Raw genomic sequence first — 23,556 nt, 5'->3', positions numbered from 1 at the left:
TATTATAAAGTAAAAAATTTTGTATTTTAAAATCTTGTTTAGAAGTAAATACATTGAGAAAATCTGGTATCACTTAAAACTGTAAAGCATGAGCACCCTGCTCTGGGTCCTGGGATTCCCAATCCCATTTCATCTACAGTTTGAAAGTAATAATTATTTTGGTTTCAAGACCTTGTTACCATATATTAGCTTTGCCTACTTTTTAAACTCTTTAATAGCAATAGTATGTATACAAAGATTCAACCAATCAGATAGTCACAGTGATGCCTTTTCTCCAAATACCACTCCTTAGAAGTGACCCCATTTAATACTTGTGCTGTGTAACCCAAATATAAACAATTGCTTTTTATAAGATTACTAGAGGTCCAGTGCACGAAATTCATGCACAGGGGTGGGGAGGGGGGTTGTCCCTCAGCCCAGCCTGCACCCACTCCAATCCAGGGCCCCTTAGGGGATGTCCGACTGCCTCTTGCAATCTGGGACTGCTGGCTCCTAACTGCTCACCTGCCTGATCACCCCAACCCCTCTGCCTGATTGCTTGATCACCCCTAACTGCTCCTCTACAAGCCTGATCGCCCTAACTGCTCCCCTGCTGGCGTGATCGCCCCTAACCACCTCTGCCTGCCTGATCGCCCCTAGCTGCTCCCCTGCTGGCCTGATCGCCCCTAACCACCTCTGCCTCACCCCACACCCTCGACCCAGGATTCCCTCTTCCAACCGGTCGCAGGCACCGGGGACCCAGGCTTCCCTCCCTCTGGCCGGCCACAGGCACCCAGTACCTGGGCCGGCTTTGCCTGGGCTGCAGCTGCAGGCGCCTGTCCCCATTCCTCTCTCCCCATTGTTGAGTGTCTGAGCCGTTAAGGCATGAGATTGACAACCATTTGCATATTAGCTCTTTATTATATAGGATTATGTCATTTTTAAGTTAAAGAACCTAATTGTGTTAGTTTTTTTAATATAGAGCAAATGACATTTTCTGCTATATATTTTGAATGAGGCTTATAATGAAAGGATTCATCCTTAATGATTTGAAGTTTTGACTTACACACTTTATGCCTGGATTTCTTTACTTTTAGATGAGGATGGTAACAACCAATGGCCTGAAGGTTTGAAGTTCCTTTTTGATTCAGTCAGCTCTCAAAATATGGGACTGCGGGAAGCTGCCCTTCACATTTTCTGGTATATGCCTTGATCTAATTTTTTGAAAATGTTAATGTCATGAATACTCAAAGCACATTTTTATTTTCTAGTCTAACAACTTTTTATTCTGAAAAAGCCTTCAGATAAGCTTTATATTTGTGTTGGAAGTAAAATTGAAAAAACAACAACAACCAAAGCTTTTTATTTCATATTATGATCCTTATTTGTATATGAGGGTTCTCTGGAGCTTTATTCTTTTTAATATTTTTTTACAATAGATTTCAGAGAGGAACGGAGAGGGAGAGAGAGACAGAAACATCAGTGATGAGAGAGAATCATTGATTGGCTGCCTCTTGCACGCCACACATTGGGGATCCAGCCCACAACCCAGGCATGTGCCCTTAGCGGAAATTGAACTGTGACCTCCTGGCTCATACATCAACACTCAACACAGCCATGCCCGGCCGGGCTGAAGCTTTATTTCTTTATTTTCTTTTCTTATTATTCTGAAAAAAATTCTGGAACGGTTTCTTCAGCTTTATTTGGAAATGAACACAGTACTAAATGTAGCTTTTAAAAGCTGCTTTAGTAATGGCATCTTGAAGAGAAAGAAAGGGCTCGTGAATCCCATTGTTTTCTGGGTCTTCTGTGGTCAAGCTTTATAAAAATCTAATATTTTAATAAACTGCTGTGTATCTATGAGCAGATGATCAAAGTTTAGAATGCAGTAACTATCTGCATTAAGAAAAATTTTGCCCTGCCATGTTACACAGTTCATTGTATTTAAAATAAAATTGGATTTATAAATTTTAAGGATTATATACATTTTTCAATAAAGTATACCTTGAGCATCTGAAGAGGATAAGGGTAGATATTAACACCATTTCTCCTTAATTTGTCAGATGTATTTTATTTATTTATGTCAGTAATCCAGAGTAGAGAATTAAGTAAAAGTATTTAGTTTGTTTACCTAGTTTAAAGTAGAGCAGAACTTAAACTACCCTGGATCACCAAGACTAGGAGCAGACTGTGTGAGAACACGTTTACTGCAGCTACTATGTGCAACTGAGTGGTTGCTCTTGTCCCATCCTGCACTTTAGGTTAGCTTCCCACTGAGACAGAGCATAAGAAGAAAGCACTGGGCTGGGATGGGTGGTTTAGTCATGTACACCTGGGTCTCCCCCTACTCCCAGACTAATCATCTCCACTATGTTTGTTTCCATTCACCCAACCCCAAAAGAAGATTGCTTGGAGGGATGGGTATTTTTCAACCTTAAGGATTGATACTTTTGAGTCAGGTAGACATTTAATTAAATATTCTAGTTATCACTTTACTAAGATGAAATGTAGTTTCTTAATGACTTTAGAAAGAGGAAAAGAGAGAGAGAAGCATTGATTTGATTTTCCACTTATTTATATATTCATTGGTTGATTCTGTCTGCAGGTCTAACCCACAGCCTTGGGGTAATAAGACAACACTCTAAGCAACTAAGCTATCTGGCCGGGGTAGATGTAATGTAGTTTGTTTTTTTTAAACGCTTTGAATCATTTTTTAGGAACTTCCCTGGAATTTTTGGGAACCAACAGCAGCACTATTTAGACGTCATCAAACGGATGTTAGTTCAATGTATGCAAGATCAGGAACATCCAGCGGTAAATCATTTCAATTTCCTTTATATTAACACCTAATTTAAGGTAACATCTAACTTGTGAAAGAATTTATGTATATGGAGATTGTCTTTAATACTTTAAAATATAAATACTAGGCTGGCGCTATTTGGGAGCTCAGCCCATCTGGTTTTCCAGATGACCTAATTTATAATTCTTTATCCCCCCCCCCACCCCCAAATCTGTATATATAAAAGGCTAAGTGATTGACTGTATGTATGTATGTCTGACTGACCGGCCAGTACATATGACACCCACTGGCAATTTAAAAATAAATGTTGACTTGCACGTGCATGATACATATAAAGCCCTTGCTGGCGCCAATCGCACACATGTATTTCGATCTATCATTGTCAATCATGAATTTGGTTGGCACTTCTGTTATAGAGAGAGGGCGAATGGCAATATTAAAATATTTCTTCTAATTAATTTTCTTTCAATGTGCATAAAACTGTGCACCAGGCCACTAGCCTATATATAAATAGTTTTACTGATCAAGAGAAAACTTCATCCTTAGTAACAAAACTTGGACTTGCATCTATTAAAAATGTCTCATGTTTGATATTTTTTACTCTCATCACTTTAGATCCGAACACTATCTGCTAGAGCTACAGCTGCATTTATCCTTGCAAATGAGCATAATGTTGCTCTGTTCAAACATTTTGCAGACTTGTTACCCGGATTCTTACAGGTAAGAAGAACATTTAAAATAGGTGATAATTATGTCTTCATTGGTTTCTGTAGTTTAATAAATGCATATCAGAGTTAACATTCATTTATTCAGTAAATATACATTGTCTACTATGTGCTGGTACTAGACACTGGGGATACAGCAGTGAACAAAACATGCAAATCATTGTCCGCTTTGAATTCACATCTATTAGCTTTGATAGGTTCTTAGTCTTTTAAAATATTTAGGTTAGAGTTTCAGAGTTTTTCTATAATACAGATGATATAAGCAACTTATGCTTATTGAATATGTAATCACATGGGTCATTTCCATTGAATCAGCCAAATAATTTATGAAATTAAATGCCCATTTTACATAAGGAAAAACTGAGGAGGAGGGGATAAGAAAGTTGGCAAGTTCACAGTGTTGGAAAGTGGAGGCATCCTGCATGATTCAAACCCAAGTCAGACTGCAGTTCTTAACCAGAGGGTTTATAGCAGTTTGTATTATAGTTTATGGTTAATTCCCATTATTGAATGTCAAGGATAAGTTATTATGTTAAGGATACCTTTTGCCTAAATGAGAAGGTAAAGTAAGATTGAGTAAATTGGAGCAGTTAATCTTGTTAGACCCTAAACCCATTTTTTAATAACATATTTTATAACTTCCCATATTCTGTCCTAAAATGAAATGCATAGGTAACAACTCATATACGTGCTCTACCACTCGCTATGACGGGCACTGACCACCAGGGGGCAGACAGTCGACTAGACCAGTTGCTATGACGTGCACTGACCACCAGGGTGTAGACGCTCTGACCAATAGGTTAGCTTGATACTGGGGTATAGCAGATTGGGGCTGAGCGAGATGGGCTGGACATGCCCTGGAGCTCTCCTGCTGTCCCTCTCCAGTTGGCCAACCTCCTGCATCCTTCCCCTGCCCCAGTTGTGCACTGTTGGGGTCCCTCAGCCTGGCCTGCGCCCTCTCACAATCTGGGACCTCTCGGGGGATGTCAGCTCGTTTTGGCCCGACGGCAGAACGACCAGTTCCTATGATGCACACTGACAACCAGGGGGCGGACACAATGCAGGAGCTGCCCCCTGGTGGTGAGTGCACTCCTACAAAGGGAGCATCATTCAGCCAGAAGCCGGGCTTGTGGCTGGTGAGCACAGCGGTGGTGGCAGGGACCTCTCCCGCTTTCACAGCAGCACTAAGGATGTCCGACTGCCGGCTTAGGCCCGCACCACGCTGAGGGACCCCTCCAAAATGCACAGATTTTTGTGTACCGGGCCTCTAGTTCTGTCCTAAAATGAAATGCATAGGTAACATAACTCACGTACATGCACAAGTTTTTAAAATATCAATACATGGTTCTAAGTGAATATAAGAAGTAAAAAGAAAGTAACATATAATAAAAATGGCATGCTTTCTACATAAAAATGCCAAGGCATGACTACCACAAAAAACATAGATTCGGTGATTTTTTTTTTAAGTGACCTCTACAAATGCAATAGATTAAAAAATGGACAATACAGAGGTCTCATTGGCAAGTCAAACATCAAAATTGCTGTTACTGTTAATGATTTGATTTCCAGAAATGGTAAAGTTCTGGACGAAACAAATTATGTATTTATTTTTGACTTATACAATATTTACATTGGGGGGGATCACAGTACAGTTATTTTTCACAGTACATTTTTTAAATGGTGCAAAATAATTTGTGAGTTGGGTTCCAGGTTCTGATAATTATAAGTAAGTTCATTTTGTGAGTGTCTTATATTTATGATCTTGTGAGATGCATGATAAGGTCTTGTTAATTCCTTGGAAGCATTTGTGTCACAAATGGAGGATATCTAATACTCCTGGTTTTTGCCCATCTTTAGTCATGACAACCAAGAAAACACCTCCTAAGAGAAATAACTCTATTGCAAACTGGGTTAGACAGGAGTTAGAGGAGGTAAAACTGAAGTATTCTGCATGGGTCAGAGGATTTAGTAGATATTTATTTTAGTACTTTATTACCAAATTTTACATTCTGTTTCATCTTTTCTAGGCTGTAAATGATTCGTGCTACCAGAATGATGATTCGGTCCTAAAATCCCTTGTGGAGATTGCAGATACTGTTCCAAAGTATTTGCGTCCTCATTTGGAAGCTACTTTACAGCTAAGTCTAAAGGTAAATTAAATACTTCAGTAAATGTTGTTTATTATTATTTTCAGTGACTAAACTACTAAATGTATGCAAATATGTCTTCCTTGTAGTTATGTGGAGACACTAGCCTCAATAATATGCAACGCCAGCTTGCCCTTGAAGTAATTGTGACCCTCTCTGAGACTGCAGCTGCTATGTTAAGAAAACATACCAATATTGTTGCACAAACTAGTAAGTCAAAGATCTTTAAATGGTTTATGTTAATGTAGGAAAATCGTTGAATAAATGTGCTGAGAGTTGTATAAGTTCACAGGTTTGTTAATGTCTGGGGATGTGCATCTCTGTACATACTCACATATGTGTACCCAACTTGCTGGCTTTGCTGCAGCTCTCTGAAACCTAACATGATGGCAGGCATGACTGGTAATACCTAGAAATCACAAACATTTATGGAGAAAATTGTGTAAGATATTGAAAGACCAAAAGAAACATTGAAAGAACTAAATATCAGTTCTCCTCAAATGCAATATAATTTCACTCAGAATCCCAACTTATGTTAAAGTACATAGGTTCTGGAGTAGAATTTTGTTAAACCAAATAGAGGTCTTGCCCTATCAGCTGTGAAGATTTAGAATTTGTTGATGGTGCAGGTGTAGACAAATAGATTGGGTGGAGCCAAAGGGTGTGGGAGCAGAACCACTCAAGTGAAAGCAAAACTGACTTTATCAGAAGTCACTGGGGGGACTGGTTATTTCTATTTTTAAAAGTACCATAATCTTAAATATTCTGTAACAACCAATTTGGGGTTGATTAAAAGCTAATACAGACACATTTTATTTTTTTAAATATGTTTTTATTGATTTCAGAGAGGAGGGGAGAGGGACAGAGAGAAAAACATCAATGATGAGAGAGAATCATTGATTGACTGCCTCCGAATGCCACACACTAGGGATCAAGCCCACAACCTGGCCATGTGCCCTGATTAGGACTCGAACCATGACTTCCTGGTTCATAGGTCTACACTCAACTACTGAGCCACGCCGGATGGGCCATAGACACATTTTACAAGGAAAGCTTGATAGATAGTAGAGAAGGATTTTTAAAGGGCTGAATTAAAAACCATATATGTAAAAACATTGCTAAATTTGCAAAAAGGAAAATAATGTTTTGACCATCCAAGGACACCATAAGTGAAATTAAAAGAGATACTACAGACTAGAGAAAATAGTTGCAGTGCTCACCGTCAACAAAGTTTTATTATCCAGAAATTAGACAAAGGTTAGTAACAGGAAATTCACAAAAGAGGAATCTAAAATAGCTAAAGAACACTACTCTGTCCCAGTAAAAACAAGTGTAATTGTGGAATACAGCGTATTGGAAACTTTGACAACATCAAGTGTTGATGAAGCGTGTAGATAGGAGAAGACATTTTTACAGTTGCAGGGCACTTCACACATTGTGGTGAAATAAGAGGCCTTTTAAACTTCCCTTTGCAAGCTTATAAAACCACTATGGAGAGCAGTTTAGTGCTGTTGAAGAAGATACTTGTAGGTACCTAAACTCACACTTGTCAAGGAGATCAAGCCTTGTATAAGATGTATAAGAATTTCATCAAAGTAAAATTTGTAATTGGAAACAACCAAAATGTCCATCAACAGGATAGTATTTATATAATGGAATGCTATGAGAAAAAAAGAAAATTGCCAGAGGATACATATAGTATGACTAGGGGCCCAGTACACGAATTCATGCACCTTGAAAGGAACTGTGGGCCGAGAGGCTACAGTGGGCACAGGGGTGGGTCTCAGCCCATCCTCCCGGCCTCTCCTCCCGCGGCCCCCTGTCCCCTGTCTGCCAGCAGCCCTGCTGGCACAGGCCTTGCTCACACCTGCTGACTGCTGCAGCCCTGCTCGCACCCGCTTATGGCATGAAGCAATTGGGGCCCACACCAGAAGTGGATCTGAGCAGCAGCTGCTGCCCTGATCATCCCTCAGGAGCAGGGGGAGGCGGAGAAGCCCTCAGGGGCAATCAGGGCTGGCAACCGCCACTTGCACCTGCTGATGGTGCCGAGCAATTGGGACTGGCGCCAGGCACCTGCAGCAGGTGTGAGCGGCCACTCCGGCGCCTGCAGCGGCTGTGAGAGGGGCTGGCACCAGTAGCAGGTGTGAGCATAGGGCAGGACCGTGGCGCGTGGGAGCAAAGAATTTTTAGTAACCACCAGAGGCTCGCCACAATGATAGCAACCGGCGCCCTGCCTTGGTCTGGCACCCCCACTCACCTGCTTCACCATCCCACTGCGGCCGATGCCCACCATATTTCGCACTCTACCATCTTCTGACACCCACCATGTTTCACACGCGCCCCCTGGTGGTCAGAGCACATCATAGTGACCAGTTCTGCTGTTTGATTTATTTGCAATTAGGGTTTTATATAGAGAGACTAGAGGCCCGGTGTACAAAAATTTGTGGGGATGTCCACTTGCCAGCAGGGAGCAGGCGTAAGCTGCAGTTGGACATCCTTAGAGCTGCTGAGGAGGCGGGAGAGGCTCCCACCACCACCGCTGTACTGGCAGGCATCAGCCTGGCTTGTGGCTGAGCAGAGCTCCCCCTGTGGGAGCGCACTGACCACCAGGGGGCAGCTCCTGCATTGAGCATCTGCCCCCTGGTGGTCAGTGTGTGTCATAGTGACCAGTCATTCCCAGTTGTTCTGTTAGGGTCAATTTGCATATTACCCTTTTATTATATAGGAGTGCCTGGCCAGCCTGGATAAGGGGCTGATGGCTGTTTGCAGGCTGGCCACAGTCCCTTCAGGGTGTGGGATCCCCGCTGGGGTGCCTGGCCAGTCTGGGTGAGTGGCTGATGGCAGTTTGAAGGCTGGCCAAGCCCCTCAGCGGAGACCCTCACCCCATGAGGGTGTGGCCAGCCTGGGTGAGTGGCTGATGGCTGTTTGCAGGCTGGCCACAGCCCCTTCAGTGTGGGGGTCCCCCCTGGGGTACCTGGGTGAGGGGCAGAGGGCCGTTTCAGGCTGGCTAAGCCCCCCAGCGGGGACCTTCACCCCATAAGGGTGTGGCCAGCCTGGGTGAGTGGCTGCTGGCTGTTTGCAGGCTGGCCACGGCCCCCAGCCACCCAAGCTCCCAGTGGAGCTGGCTGGAAGCAGGTATCTGGGATTTATTTGTCTATAATTGAAACTTTGTTGCCATGAGCAGAGGCCACAGCTGGCTCAGGGCAGGCAGGAAGCTTGGTTTCCTCCATCACCCAGGCAACAAAGCCTTCTGCTTGCTCCAGCTCCGTGGCTGCCGACCGCCATCTTGGTTGGGTTAATTTTCATATAGTCGCTCTGATTGGCTGGTGGGCTTGGCTTGGGCTGTAGCAAAGGTACCGTCAGTTAGCATCTTTGTCTTTTATTAGTGTAGACTAGAGGCCCAGTACATGCAGTTTGTGCAATGGTAGGGTCCCTAGTGGCTACCAGCTGCCAGCCAGGGCCTCCCTCCCTTCCCCCGGCTAGCCCCGCCTCCCTAGTCAAACTCCCAGATGACCTCCCAGTCAAGGGGACAATTTGCATACCACCTTATATAACAAAAGCCTAATATGCCAAGTGTCCGGTCGGTCATTCAACCAATCAAAGCATAATATGCTAATGATGTGCTACAGCTGCTCAACTGCTTGCTATGACATGCACTGATCACCAGGGGGCAGACAGTCAATCAGTCAACCAGTCACTGTGATGTGCACTGACCACCAGGAGGCAGATGCTCTAAACAGTAGGTTAGCTTGATGCTGGGGCCCACCCATCAGGACTGAATGAGATTGGCCAAACATGCCCTGGAGCCCTCCCGCAGTCCCTCCCCAGCTGGCCAACCTCCTGCATCTCTCCCTCGCCCCGATTGTGCACTGGTGGGCTCCCTCAGCCTGGCCTGTGCCCTCTTGCTATCCAGGATCCCTTGGGGGACATTGGAGAGCCAATTTCGGCCTGATCCCACAGGGGGGAGCACCGCTCGCCCAGAAGCCGGGCTTACACTGGGGAGCACAGCAGTGGTGGCGGAAGCCTCTCCCACCTCTGCAGCAGCCCTAAAGATGTCCAACTTAGGCCTGGGGAGCTGGCCTAAGCCACCAGTCAGACATCCCCCGAGGGCTCCTGGACTTCGAGAGGGCGCAGGCTGGACTGAGGGACACCCCCCACACACACAGCCCCACAGTGCATGAATTTCGTGCACCGGGTCTCTTGTGTATTATAAAAAAGTATAATCTTGAAATAGTGCTCTTTTGTATGTAAATACAGAACTCTGTAGTTCAAGTGTAAAAACAGTTTGGGAATGGAAACATTTGATTTTTTATTATGGAGCTCACTTCTGGTGGTGAGGAAGGGAGAGAATGCAATAGGATTTGTGAAGTTTGACTTTAATTCTTAATGTACTTCTTAAGAAGATGTAAAGCAAATGTGGCCCCCCAAAAAACTACAAAACCCACAAATGGTTAAAATTAAAAATGGGTGTTAGGCGCACAGGCAAATAAATTTTTTTGTCTCGCTCTCTAAGATGCAAAGTAAGTCCTTCATTTTTTACTTAGTGAGATTCTTGTTTGTAAATGATGATATTGACAAAATAAAAAAAAGCCATGGTCTTCAGATATGAAATTATTTCCTTTAGTTCCTCAGATGTTAGCAATGATGGTTGATCTAGAAGAGGATGAGGACTGGGCAAATGCGGATGAACTAGAAGATGATGATTTTGACAGGTAATCATACACAATAAATACTGTATAAAGGTTCCTCCTTGACAGGATAGAGCAACATCAGTTGACAATGAGAGCTTTAGGCTTATGAGGCCCCCACCTTTCTACCACTGTATTCCATAATTTGAAGTTAAACTTTTAAGTTTGGAATATGGGACACTTAGGTATCTTGTTGTATGCATTTCTGCATCCGATTTTGTAAATATTTTAAATAAAGTAGCTATCTTTTCTACCCCATCTTTAAAACTTCTTCAAGATTTTTTATTTTGAGTATGTTTTTAAAATATGTATAAAGAAACTTTATTGTGATAAATTCCTTTATAGGCATAGTCTTCATTTAGAATGGTTATTTCACCACAGTTCCCTGTGAAGCTTCATATTTTCCTAATCTACACTCTAACTTGAGGCTACAGAGGAGACGGTGGTGAAATCTGTACACTAGGTGACATAACACTGAAATTGCTGTTTTATGTGCTGTGACTTAGGAGACCCCCATGAATACAGATTCCTATGGAAAAGTCAACCGAAATCTATATTCACTGTCCCAATAGTGATGATGGCTCCTTGCATGTACATGAAACAGCACTTCAGAAATCTGTTAATTTGATTCTTTCAGTAGTCTTAAAGGTATATTATAGCTACAGAACGGAGAGAAAAGGTTGAGTGATTTGCTCAATATTGCATAGCCAGTTAGTAGACTGGGCTGTAATACCATTTCTCTTAGTCTTCCCAGGGTATCATACTATCTCTGATTCTTAAAAAGAACTGAAATTATTCCCAGAAAGGCTAGCAGTTGGTATAAGCTACTATAACAATACTAGAAATGAAAGACATTTGCCTTATAGAATATATGGTGGTTTCTGAGGCTAACTCCCATTATTAAAAATGACTGACTTCTGACTTAAAAGACTGTGTTGGAGTGTATGAAAGTAGTCCTTCACTGGAAATAACCTAACAGGGCTGAAGAAAAGATAGGGCTCAGATCAGGTTTTCTTTCCCTGGTTCAAATTACTCTAATGTGCTGCTACCTGGCCTGGAATTTGCCCTGTAAAAGGCCCTTGAATTTATATGGTTTATGAAGCTGTCTTTTTCTGGACTAGGTAAATAAGCTTTTCTTATCTGAGAATAAATGGCCATATATTTATTTTCAAATCAGTTTAAGTCTAAGAACCTGTTCTAAAGATAGTTTGTAGCCTTTTCTTTGTACACATGTGGGGACAAAAGTAGGTTTATAGTTGTGAGTATGCAAAACAGTTTATTCTACATTATTACTTATTAATTACTGTATTGTTTTCCATACAAACAACTGTAAAGCTACTTTTGCCCACCTCTGTATGTCATATTTTCAGAACAGCTAAAGATTATGCACATGACAAACTCACTGCTGATCTTAGAATTATAAGACAGTACAAAGGCTTTTATGCCTGGTTTTCTTCAGTTTTCAGTGAAAACACTGGAATGGAGTTTCACTTACACATAATTTTTGGCAATGCAATTTATACCCCTTTAAAGGTAAATAAATAAGTTCACAGTGAGGAGAAAATCATGTACAGTCTCAGCCCCCTTTCAGTTTTCTATGTTCTGTTCACTGATTATTTTGAAGGATATATGTCCAGGAAATGAGAAATGCAAGTTCTCCTAAATGCTCTGCACACACTTCTGCATCTTGAAAGTATCAGAAGCTAAGTGTTAGCCAGTGTGGGGTGTGTGCATGTAAAGAGAGAGAAAGGGGAAAGCCTTGAAAAATAAGATTTGGACATAGGACTTTTTAAACTACGGTGAATCATAGTTTATTTGCCTCCCTCCCCTTTTTTAACTCTAGGGTTTTTAACTCAAACTTACTATATACATTCAGAAGTCTGCTTGATTTATTCTTTTTCAATCCTAGTTTAATAACAATCCACGTTTAGAAATATGTCTGTATAGTATACTATTCTTGTGTATTTTGAATATGTTGAGTACATTACATGCTGTTTTGTGCAGCAATGCAGTTGCTGGTGAAAGTGCTTTGGACCGAATGGCTTGTGGACTTGGAGGAAAGCTCGTTTTGCCCATGATCAAGGAACACATTATGCAGATGCTTCAAAATCGTAAGCTCTCTCTTTCAAATGCTAGAATAATGGAAAGTTGCTTTCTAAGTCAGAAACTATAACAAATGCTTAGACTGTGTCTAAAAATTAATCTTTGCCTTTTTATATTCTGTGTTTAACCTGATTTTTACATTATGTTGATAAAATTCTATTTAGTTGTCTTTGGGGCCATTCAGTCTTAAGCCAAAGAATATTTTTCCTCACAATTAAAAATACTCAATTCTCCTCAGAATTGGCCTAATTGTATAGGAAAAAAAATATTAATTCTAAGAAAAATTTAGTTTTCTCTTTAGCCAGAAACATCTAGATTTGAATTTAACTAAAATGATATTATTTGACTATTTATGAAACATTTGATTCATAAAATTTTATGAGACATATTTGATTTATATAATCTCCCTTCAGCCAATATCTTTTATTTTCAAAGCTATCTAGTATTTCCCAATAAATATTTGGTCATATCAATACCAAACATTGTGTACATGTTTTTTTGTGGGGGTGTTTTTGTCTTTTTAATTACAAAGTAAACGTGTTTGAAATTTTTTTTTAATTCAAATACAGAAATGTATTACTAAAAGTCCCTTACCTTAGATTCAGAGGTGGCCACTATTAAAAAGTCTCTGAGAGTGTTTTATTTGCCTCTCTTAGCATTTCCATTTTTTTTCTCTTTATCTGTGCATATTGGCAGGGGGCAGTTTTGGAATGTGACTATACCATACAGACTCACCATACTTACCTTAAGCTTTTGCTGCACAGTACAGTATATCACCACACAATAGCCTCCCTTATTTGTTTAACAGCACATAGCATTCCACACTTCCCCACTGAATGTTAACAGTTTTTGTTGATTAAAATAATGGTACTGCATACACTTGTACAGAAATTCTGGTTTGCTTGTATGAATATTTCATTTATAGAGTACATTATAGGAGACAAAGTTGAGGGGCAAACCATTGATTCGGGATCTTAAAGTAGTAAAACAGAGTTATAATACCAGCTTCAAATGAAAGTGAATTATTAAGAACTCTAGCTAGCCCTTAGGCTGTTTACCTCACTCCTTCTTATTCTATAAGATTCTTATTTATCCTGAAAGGCATTGCTCAAAATCATGATCCCTTTTTAATGATGTGGTTTTACATTTGGGTCTTGAATAATAATTTTCCCCCTTTTTTAATCCCTTGAATTTTTTGTGTTGGGGGGGCGGGTTGGTTAATCCTCACCCGAGGATACTTTTCTATTGATCTTTTAGAGAGAGGGAAAGACAGAAACATAGAAATACATCGATTTCTGCACAGGGCCCAATCAGGGCCCAGGCTGGGAAGGAACCTGCAACCAAGATACATGTCCTTGACCGGACTCAAACCCGGGACCCTTTGGTCCACAGGCCCAATGCTTTATCCATTGAGCCAAACCAGCCAGGGTAATCCTCTGCATTTTTTTTTAGCGTTTTTCACAAAAGGATAGGGACAGATAGCATCACAGATTGCTCAACCTCTAAGAGCTGCTAGAAAGAATCTAGCCCTTTCATTTTAAGATGAAAGTAAAGCCCAGAGACATTTTACACAAGGCCAACCAGCTAACAGTGTTTTTCCATTGATTCACACTATTCTGATCATTTTGTTGTGGATGTGGTTTTGTGATTTGCAGTTAAAGAATTTGACCTTTAAATTCCTGCTACAACGTACTAGCTAGTAAAGAAGACTTTACTTGTATGGCAATGGACGCATAAAGATTTGTTACTGCTGAATGTATGACTTTGAGCAAGTCTTTTGCACCTTTATTGTGTATAAAACTGGAAAATGAGGCTTGCCCTATATCCAGGATTACGGTTAGAATCCAAAGCTGTATTTAATTTATGTGAAAAGTGCTTTAACAATGGCAAATGGTATATATTTCTTAGTAACATATACTCCACTTTATTTTTCAAAAGTTTTGTTGTCTTTGCTTTAAATAATGAACTGCAAAATTTTTTAAATCTTAAAATTCAGAGAAGAAAAACCATTTCCAAATCCCCATACCATGCCATCTCATTTGCTCAACATTCTTCCAGACACTGCACATTGAGAATGTATGTGTCATATCTCTGAATCAAGTATAGATATATTTCTATATCAGTATTTATTGCATTCCTTTAATTTTAATTAGTAAGTACAGTATGCAAAGATTAGTATATGATATTGATATATTGGTTTCCTAGGATTATTATTCCTCAGTTGACTCATTTTTGGTTTACTGATATATTGAGTAATTGAACACATTAAAAACATACAACTTTATAAGTGATAAAGTTTTAATACTTAACATAAACATTAGCATTTTTCAGAAAATTTTTACAGTAGAATTAGTTACAACAGAGTTCATCTTTACATAGGTTTCAGGCTCCCCAAAGTGAAAAATTTAGTATGAAATATTTTAGGATTTTTCTATAATGTGGTTTAACCCTTATGCCAGCAGTTCTTAAACTTTTCTCTTCTCAGGATGCCTTCACATTCTTAAAAATTACCGAGATTTCCAGAGCTCTTTTCTTTATGTGGATTATATCCATTTGTATTAGAAATTAAAACAAATATTAAAAATCTTTATTTAAAAATAATAAACACATTATACATTACTAGAAATAACATTTTTGTGAAGAATGACTCCTAAAACAAAAAAATGTTAAAAGAATGTCTTTTTTGCTATTTTATAAATATTTTTAGATGCCTTAGCTGAATTCATGGGCAGACTACAGTAATTAATAAATAATACAAGAATAAACTGTTATGCATATTCACAACTGTAAACCTACTTTTGCTCTACCTTATATTTATGTGTATCTTGTTTTGTTCTTGAAGGAATTTTAGACATAAGAGGGAAATTACATACTAGAATAGGATGTGAAGTCTAGTAAAAAATAAACATTGCTTAGCGAATATCTATACTAATAAAAGGGTAATATGCTAATTAGACTGGGAGACTTTCCGGACAAAGCCATGGTGCCGGGGCTGAGGCAGTTAGGGGCGAGCAGACGGGGGGGGGGGGGGGGGGGGGGGGGGGGGTGGATCAGCAGCAGAGTGTAGGGGTGATCAGCAGGCAGGCAGGTGAGTGGTTAGGAGCCAGCAGTCCTGGATGTAAGAGGGATGTCCCAGATGGAGAGGGTGCGGGCCAGGCTGAGGGACACACCCACCCGTGCACGAATTTCATGCACCAGGCCACTAGTTCTGTTAATAAAAAAGCAAATATACATTATTATGTTAGAATACAAATAAGACTCACCCATATTCATTTACCATATTACTAAATAAAATTCTTTAAAAGTAGCACATTTTTCTTTTTGGGTTTGTTTTTTTTTCTTTTGGAAATCATCTAATCTGTATTAAGTAAGCAGCAGTGTGTGACAGAAGATCCAGACATTTATTGCTTATAATATCAGAGGAAAAGTCTCTTATTTTAAGTAGTTTATACATACTGATAAGCTCTTTGCTTCTATATTGCCTTTTAACTTTTGGCATGGAAATGCTTGTGTGACACTATTACAATGAAATAATCCAGTCAGGTACTTTTTCTATCCATTTTTTAAACTAATAAATGTATAAAAATATTTCATTACTCTTTTCCAGAGTAAGGAGAACTTTAATACTTGTGATAGAATGACATGTTTGTAGTGTCTCATTGCTGTTCTTTATTTGCAATTCTTTCTCTGTAGCTGACTGGAAATATCGACATGCAGGATTAATGGCTTTATCCGCCATTGGTGAAGGATGCCACCAGCAAATGGAAGGAATTCTAAATGAGATTGTAAATTTTGTTTTGCTTTTTCTTCAGGATCCTGTAAGTACGAATAACTGTTTGGTTCACAATTATTACTGTATTTTCAAATGGGAAATAGAAAGCCTTTACTAATACCAAGGAGTATATTGCAGCATCCAAGAGTGAGGTATGCAGCCTGTAATGCTGTTGGACAGATGGCTACAGATTTTGCTCCTGGTTTCCAAAAGAAATTCCATGAGAAGGTAAGCAACAAGTCCTCAAACACTCAAACTTTAAGAAGAAGGGTGACTTTTCAAAATATATGCTTATGTGATTTGCTTCCACAGGTGATTGCGGCTCTGCTACAGACCATGGAAGACCAAGGCAATCAACGAGTGCAGGCCCATGCCGCTGCCGCTCTCATTAACTTTACTGAGGACTGCCCCAAGTCACTGCTTATTCCATATTTGGATAATTTGGTGAAACATCTACATTCCATCATGGTACTTAAACTTCAGGAGGTAAATTTTAAGATGTTTAACTCCCCTACTTAGATGTTAATTTAGATTAATTTGAACAGGGGGGCTCTTCGGCATGGCAGTCAAGAATAGAAAGTGAGCCCTAACCGATTTGGCTCAGTGGATAGAGCGTTGGCCTGCGGACTCAAGGGTCCCAGGTTCGATTCCAGTCAGAGGCATGTACCTTGGTTGCGGGCACATACCCAGTAGGGAGTGTGCAGGAGGCAGCTGATCAATGTTTCTCTCTCATCGATGTTTCTAACTCTCCATCCTTCTCCCTTCCTCTCTGTAAGAAATCAATAGAATATATTTTTAAAAAAAGAAAAGAATAGAAAGGCCTGGCCAGTGTGGTTCAGTGGTTGGGCACTGACCCAGGAACCAAGAGGTCACTGGTTCAATTCCCCGTCAGGGCACATGCCTGGGTTGCAAGCTCAATTCCCAGTTAGGGGGAGTGCAGGAGGCAGTCAATGATGATGTTTTTCTTTCATTGATTTTTCTATCCCTCTATCCCTCTTTCTTCCCCTCTCTAAAAATCAATTTCAAAACATTTTTTTAAAGTTATTTAAAAAAAAGAAGAATAGAAAGTTAGGAGGACATTATAGGCCTGACCAGAGAATGATCCAGTTTGAGGACTAGGGAAGATACACCCTAAAGGTTAGGTAAAATCATTATATGAATTGTCTTGAAAACAAGGCAGTTATTTTTTAACTCTAATTTAGGTAAATTTGGAGGAACCAATTTATGTTTGTAATTGCTCTAAGGAATCATGATAATATGATTTTATGAAATTAAAGTAGCATTGTGGGACTAAAAAGGGAGATGATTTAAGGCAAGAGCATCATGATCATTGTTCAGGGAGCTTGGATAGTAACAGTGGAAATTGGAGGGCAGAGGGGAGGTGACTAAAAGACATTTCTCGGGAAGCATGCACAGTTTTTTTCTGCCAGTTTGAATTTCAAAAGATGAAAGAGAAGGACGTAAAAAATTGATCTCCTAAACCAGGTCACAGAAATAGAGATGTGGAAAAGAAATTTTCTTTTGCTTTAAGTGTGTTGTTTTTAAAATAAGACCTGGCCATTCAAAAAGAAGATGGTTTCTAGTTATCGGTTAAGTAAGAGAGGCAGCCTACAAACAATTAAATGGTGTTAGTACAGCAGTGTGTGGAAGGAAAGATGCAAGTAAGAGAAGCAAAGATTGGCCTAGCCAGTTTGGGTCATTGGATAGAGCATCAGCCTGTGGACTGAAGGGTCCCAGGTTCAATTCCAGTCAAGGGCACGTTCCTTGGTTGCAGGTTCCTCGACCCTGGTCAGAGATTATGCAAGAGGCAACCAATGATGTTTCTCTCTGTCTCTCCCTCTCCCTTCCACTCTCTAAAAATCAAAAATATATCCTCAGGTGAGAATTAACAAAAAGAGAGAGAAGCAAAGATTGAGTCTCAGTTGTCAAATATAGTGAAAACAAATTGCTACTATAAAAATGAAATAAATAAAAAGGACATAAAAGCTTTTTTTTACTGTTATATTTAACAGATATTAAGTTGCTGTCAGATTGCTGTAAAAGTTTCTAACACTCTAATATGAACTAGTAACAGACAAGTTCACAAACCACACTCCTGCATAGCACTGGTCTAAAGAAGAACAGGAGAATACAGGCTAAAGAACAAGAACAAGATAAGCAAAAAAAAAACAAACCAACAACTCATAGCCACAAACAACAGTATAGTGATTACCAGAGGGAAAGGGGGGGATAAATGGTGAAGGAAGGAGACTAGACTTAGGGTGGTAAATACACAATTAAAATATACAGATGATGTATTAGAGAATTGTATGCCTGAAATCTACATGACTTGATTAACCAATGTCACCACAATAAATTTAATTTTTAAAAGAGATACAATGTCTCAGAAGGCAAAGAAATCAATTTGCAACAAAAAGGATATACCATATGATACATCCATTTGATAAGCAGAGTAGGAACATGAGTATCTGAAGACAAAGATGTAGACCCAGGTTGAAGGCAGATTATTTGGCTGGTTAAGTCAGGAATAGATGAATCAAATGTGATTTTAGGCTGAAGTGTGAAGAGCAAGAGCGTCTGTATATTTCCCTCCCCTTCCTGCAGAGGGGCAATGTGTAAGATACAGATTGAAGGAAGTCGTTGCTAAGATAGAAAGGAGAGGAGGATAAATTATGTGAGCAAGAGTTTTATGAAAAGAGGGTAACCAAGGGAAAAGGATGTTTCTTCTTAAACATTAAATATGGAGCAGATGCTGAGATACAGAAGGAGGGGGGAATAAATTAACCTCTTAAAGTTGTGCTGGAACTCAGTACAAGTGAGGAGCTCTTTTGAGAGTGTGGTTGTAGTAGAGGGGGAGAAAGAAGAAAATCGAGGTGTAGTTACTAGGGCAAGTATTCATGTGAATCCACAAGGAAGTATAATATTACCAGGTGACGGCATGAGCCCAGCTTCAAATACCCACTTAGTATTCATTACTGGCTAGGGCAGAGAATATCGTAGATCTCTGATGCAGGAGAAAGGATGATCATCACATCGAAGACAGAAGTGAGTGAAAAAGAGGGCACCAGTAGCATCATTAATGTATCTTCTCAGAAGAATCCTATTAGAAGATAAAGGTATAGAACAAAAAGGGAATTTCCTCCTTGATGTAGTAGGACAACCCAAAATATATAGTAAGTGGGAATAAATGAAGAAAAATGAATAAGGAGGATAGGCATTTACTTGATGGCAAACTTGTGCTCAAGGACTTGCTGTGCTGTGAGATAAAGCAAAAATGATTAAGGAGGCCTATAGTAACTGAAGAGAGATATCCCACATAAATAGTTCAACAGGGATTCTTAAATTTGCTCTAAAACCCATTACCTTCACTCTGGCTGCTGAAGAGTAGTTTCATCTTGCTATTTCAGAAAAGCATTTGGAAACTTGGAGTTTTTCTTCCAATTTCTCATTTCTGTAATATATTTTGTATATCTTCCTTCTCCTAGTTGATTCAAAAAGGCACCAAGCTAGTTTTGGAACAAGTTGTGACATCTATCGCATCAGTTGCAGATACTGCAGAGGAAAAGTTTGTCCCCTACTATGACTTATTTATGCCATCATTAAAGCACATTGTTGAGAATGCAGTTCAAAAGGAACTTAGACTTCTCAGAGGAAAAACTATTGAATGCATCAGTCTCATTGGTCTGGCTGTTGGGAAGGAAAAGGTAAGTAATTTGTAGTATGTTGAATTTACTATAATTTGTCTGTGGAGGCATTGAGGGTGCAAGAGGGTTTTTTCCTTCTGGTAAGTGGTTTTCTGGGTGCTTTTTTTTTCTCCCATCAGCTTACTCTCACATTATTCTCATTTTATATATAAATAAGTTGTTGCCTTCATTTTTTCATTGTTAATATTTAAGGTTCTTAATTCAAGCTATGCTCTTGAGACCTCCCCCTTTCTTACCACATGTACAGTCTGTCTCTGGAGCATGTGGAGTTCAGATGCATGTTTAGTTTCACTCATTTAACTATTTGCTTGGAAACATTCCAGTTGCTTTCCTGTTCACTTAAAAACATCGGGTAGCCCTAGCCTATTTGGCTCTGTGGATAGAGCATCAGCCTGCAGACTGAAGGGTAACCGGGTTGATTCCAGTCAAGGGCACATGCCCAGGTGTCAGGCTCGATCCCCAGTAGGGGGCATGCAGGAGGCAGCCAATCGTGTGTGTGTGTGTGTGTATATATCAGGTGTCCTAAAAGAGAAATCTTTGTATATATAGCTTTTCAGAATATAGTTACCAAGGAGCATTGGCCATTGTGTTTTTTCTTCACAGCCAGCAGCTCAGTTGTCAAAGCTAATCCAAAAGAAATTCTGTCATTGACCCCTCGTGTTCTGATTCTCAGAACTACCAACATAGAACCCCTCACTGTGGTCTCTAAAACCAGCATCAGTATTAACTTACCTTATAAATTGTTTTCTGTGGGATACCGAGAAGCTAACCAGTAAAACATTTTTATGTTACATACTCTATATATCTGGCTTTCAAGTATTTTTGAAACACTGCCTGTTTATACAATAGAGATTACCAGAACCACAGTTAAATGAAAATCATAGAGGTCTATGGAGCAATCCAAAATTTTCTTTCTGGATTTGGATTATCATTTTACTGCTGGAAATGCATAAGCCACAGACCAAAATTTGATGCCATTAGAAATATTTTTATACTCCAGTTTACTTTGACTTTAGCAGAATATATTTTTCTAGAAAGAACACTAAGTCTTGCAATATGGTGAAAATTTTTCAACATAATACTTTTATCTGAGGGGTTATAACCGATATGGGAAATGTAATAGATCTTTTGGGCAAGTTTTGTTACTATACAAGAAACATTAAGTGCCTCTCTGATTTGATATACAAGAGTCATATTGTTGTTGTTTTTCTTAAATATTTTTTTCTAGTTCATGCAAGATGCATCGGATGTGATGCAGCTGTTGCTGAAGACCCAGACAGACTTCAGTGATATGGAAGATGATGATCCTCAGGTAAAGCAGCCTCAATATGTTCCATCCTAATCGATTTAGGAGTTTCATCTAGTGCAAGGTTAAATGTACTTTTTAAAAAAAATAATGGAATAATAGGTTTCCTGAGCAATATTAACCACAGGTTTCAGAGCCATTCTTCACTGGTTTGACTTCAATTTCTCATAATAGTATTCACAGTGCCTAACATAAAATAGGCACTTAAATAGTTTGAATTGAATTTTTACTTTTTCTCAATTTGCTGTAGTTGCTCCTTCTTCTCGACTCTCAATATTTTGATGCTCTTGAGGATCTGTCCTAGGCCTTCTTTTCTCCTCACTCCCCTCGAGCAGTGTCATTCACAATCATGGCCTCAATTCTCCTATATATACTTGTGACTTCCAGATCTTTCTCTGAATTTGGGCTTCATTTATCCAAACACTTACTAGACATCTCTATTTGGATGTCTCCTAATCCTTTGAATGCCACATGAATTCCCCTCCCTGTCAAAAGAAATGCAGAAACCTAACAATCTTAGAACATGCCATGCTCTCTTCTATCTGCCTATGAATAAACAAACATTTCTTTAACTTAGAAAGAACCCTTCCCCCACTTAACCTGGCTAACTCCTGCTTATATTGCACATCCAGTACCAGTTTCAATGGTGGATACTTATGACACTGTTGTAATAATTGTAATTGTCCATCCTAATCTTAATTGTACTCTGAATGCCTAACACAGCGGTTCTCAACCTGTGGGTCGCGACCCCTTTGGAGGTCGAACGACCCTTTCACGGGTTGCCTAAGACCATCGGAAAACACATATATAACTACATACTGTTTGTTTGATTAATCACTATGCTTTAACTATGTTCAGTTCATAACAATGAAATTGGGAGTCACCACAACATGAGGAACTGTATTAAAGGGTCATGGCATTAGGAAGGTTAAGAACCACTGGCCTAACATAACAGGCACTCAATAAATAGTTGGATTAAATTTTGGCTTTACACAGCCACATTATAATTATTTCCCTTACACTCAAAATTAGGTTTTTGTTTTGTTTTTTTAAATTAGGAGTGGGAAACAATTTGTGAGATAGATATATAGATAGATATAAGGGAGTAAAAAAAAAAATCACTTTCTGGGTTACAGGGATGATGAATTAAAACTATAGGTAAGTAAGACTATGTAAATACAGTAGTAGAAGAGGTGTCAAATAGACCAGCCACTTACACAGAAAATTACAACATCTAGGACAGTGATGGCGAACCTTTTGAGCTCGGCGTGTCAGCATTTTGAAAAACCCTAACTTAACTCTGGTGCCGGGTCACATATAAAAATTTTTTGATATTTGCAACCATAGTAAAACAAAGACTTATATTTTTGATATTTATTTTATATATTTATATGCCATTTGACAAAGAAAAATCAACCAAAAAAATGAGTTCGCATGTCACCTCTGACACGCGTGTCATAGGTTTGCCATCACTGGTCTAGGAGAAAGGGATGTTTTGTTTCTTGAGTGTTAATGTTTAATGGATGGGATACTAGGCAGTAGGGATACAAAGTCAAATAAAATGTGTCTACCTTAAAAAAAAAATAGTGCCTAGGAGTTTAAGTAGGTTTTATTTATGTGATTCAGACAATAGTAGAGAAAACTGTATGTTGCTTCTTGAAAGTAGAAAAATAGATATGATCCTGGTCTTTCTGTATTGCTTCACCTGCTGTGACTATATTCCAGTGTAGAGGTTCACAGTGATTTTGTTAATATTTCTGAGCATTTTAAGTTTATGACCTTAGAAAATGCCTAAAGAGCCATGAATATGAAACATTAGTTCTATGAAATCGGAAATTACTTTATGTCTTACTTACCTATTGTTTTTAAAATTAATTTAATTTTTCACTTTCCCCCCAGATCTCTTACATGATCTCAGCATGGGCCAGAATGTGCAAAATCCTTGGAAAAGAATTTCAGCAATACCTTCCAGTGGTTATGGGGCCTTTAATGAAGACAGCTTCAATTAAGCCTGAAGTAGCCCTTTTAGATAGTAGGTGTCTTCATGAAGACAGCAATTGTAAAATTATTCTTTGTTACTAATTTTAACATGAACTTGTTTTTTTCTCTGTAATAGCCCAAGACATGGAGAATATGAGTGATGATGATGGTTGGGAGTTTGTGAACCTTGGAGACCAGCAAAGTTTTGGTATTAAAACTGCAGGACTGGAAGAAAAATCAACTGCTTGTCAGATGCTGGTAAGTGATAATGTTTAAACATTATTTAACAACTTCTCATAAAACATATACTATATATATATATATATATATATATATATATATATATATATAT

General features: G+C 39.2%; 1 protein-coding gene across 1 annotated transcript in view; it reads left to right on the top strand.

Moving 5' to 3' along the window:
• The window catches only part of IPO5 (importin 5), a 50,435-nt gene that overhangs the window by 6,741 nt on the left and 20,138 nt on the right, over positions 1-23,556 (top strand). The window contains exons 3-16 of the mRNA XM_006101954.3: positions 1,077-1,179; positions 2,697-2,793; positions 3,395-3,499; positions 5,532-5,654; positions 5,741-5,861; positions 10,276-10,363; positions 12,344-12,450; positions 16,136-16,260; positions 16,353-16,442; positions 16,527-16,700; positions 19,700-19,918; positions 21,147-21,230; positions 23,124-23,256; positions 23,341-23,462. Coding sequence (XP_006102016.2) covers positions 1,077-1,179; positions 2,697-2,793; positions 3,395-3,499; positions 5,532-5,654; positions 5,741-5,861; positions 10,276-10,363; positions 12,344-12,450; positions 16,136-16,260; positions 16,353-16,442; positions 16,527-16,700; positions 19,700-19,918; positions 21,147-21,230; positions 23,124-23,256; positions 23,341-23,462 — 1,691 coding nt within the window. The remainder of the gene's footprint in view (positions 1-1,076; positions 1,180-2,696; positions 2,794-3,394; positions 3,500-5,531; positions 5,655-5,740; positions 5,862-10,275; positions 10,364-12,343; positions 12,451-16,135; positions 16,261-16,352; positions 16,443-16,526; positions 16,701-19,699; positions 19,919-21,146; positions 21,231-23,123; positions 23,257-23,340; positions 23,463-23,556) is intronic.

The sequence above is a fragment of the Myotis lucifugus genome, unplaced genomic scaffold (genome assembly GCF_000147115.1).
Source record: "Myotis lucifugus unplaced genomic scaffold, Myoluc2.0 scaffold_388, whole genome shotgun sequence".
NCBI lineage: Eukaryota > Metazoa > Chordata > Mammalia > Chiroptera > Vespertilionidae > Myotis > Myotis lucifugus.
This window is presented reverse-complemented; position numbering and strand designations above follow the sequence as displayed.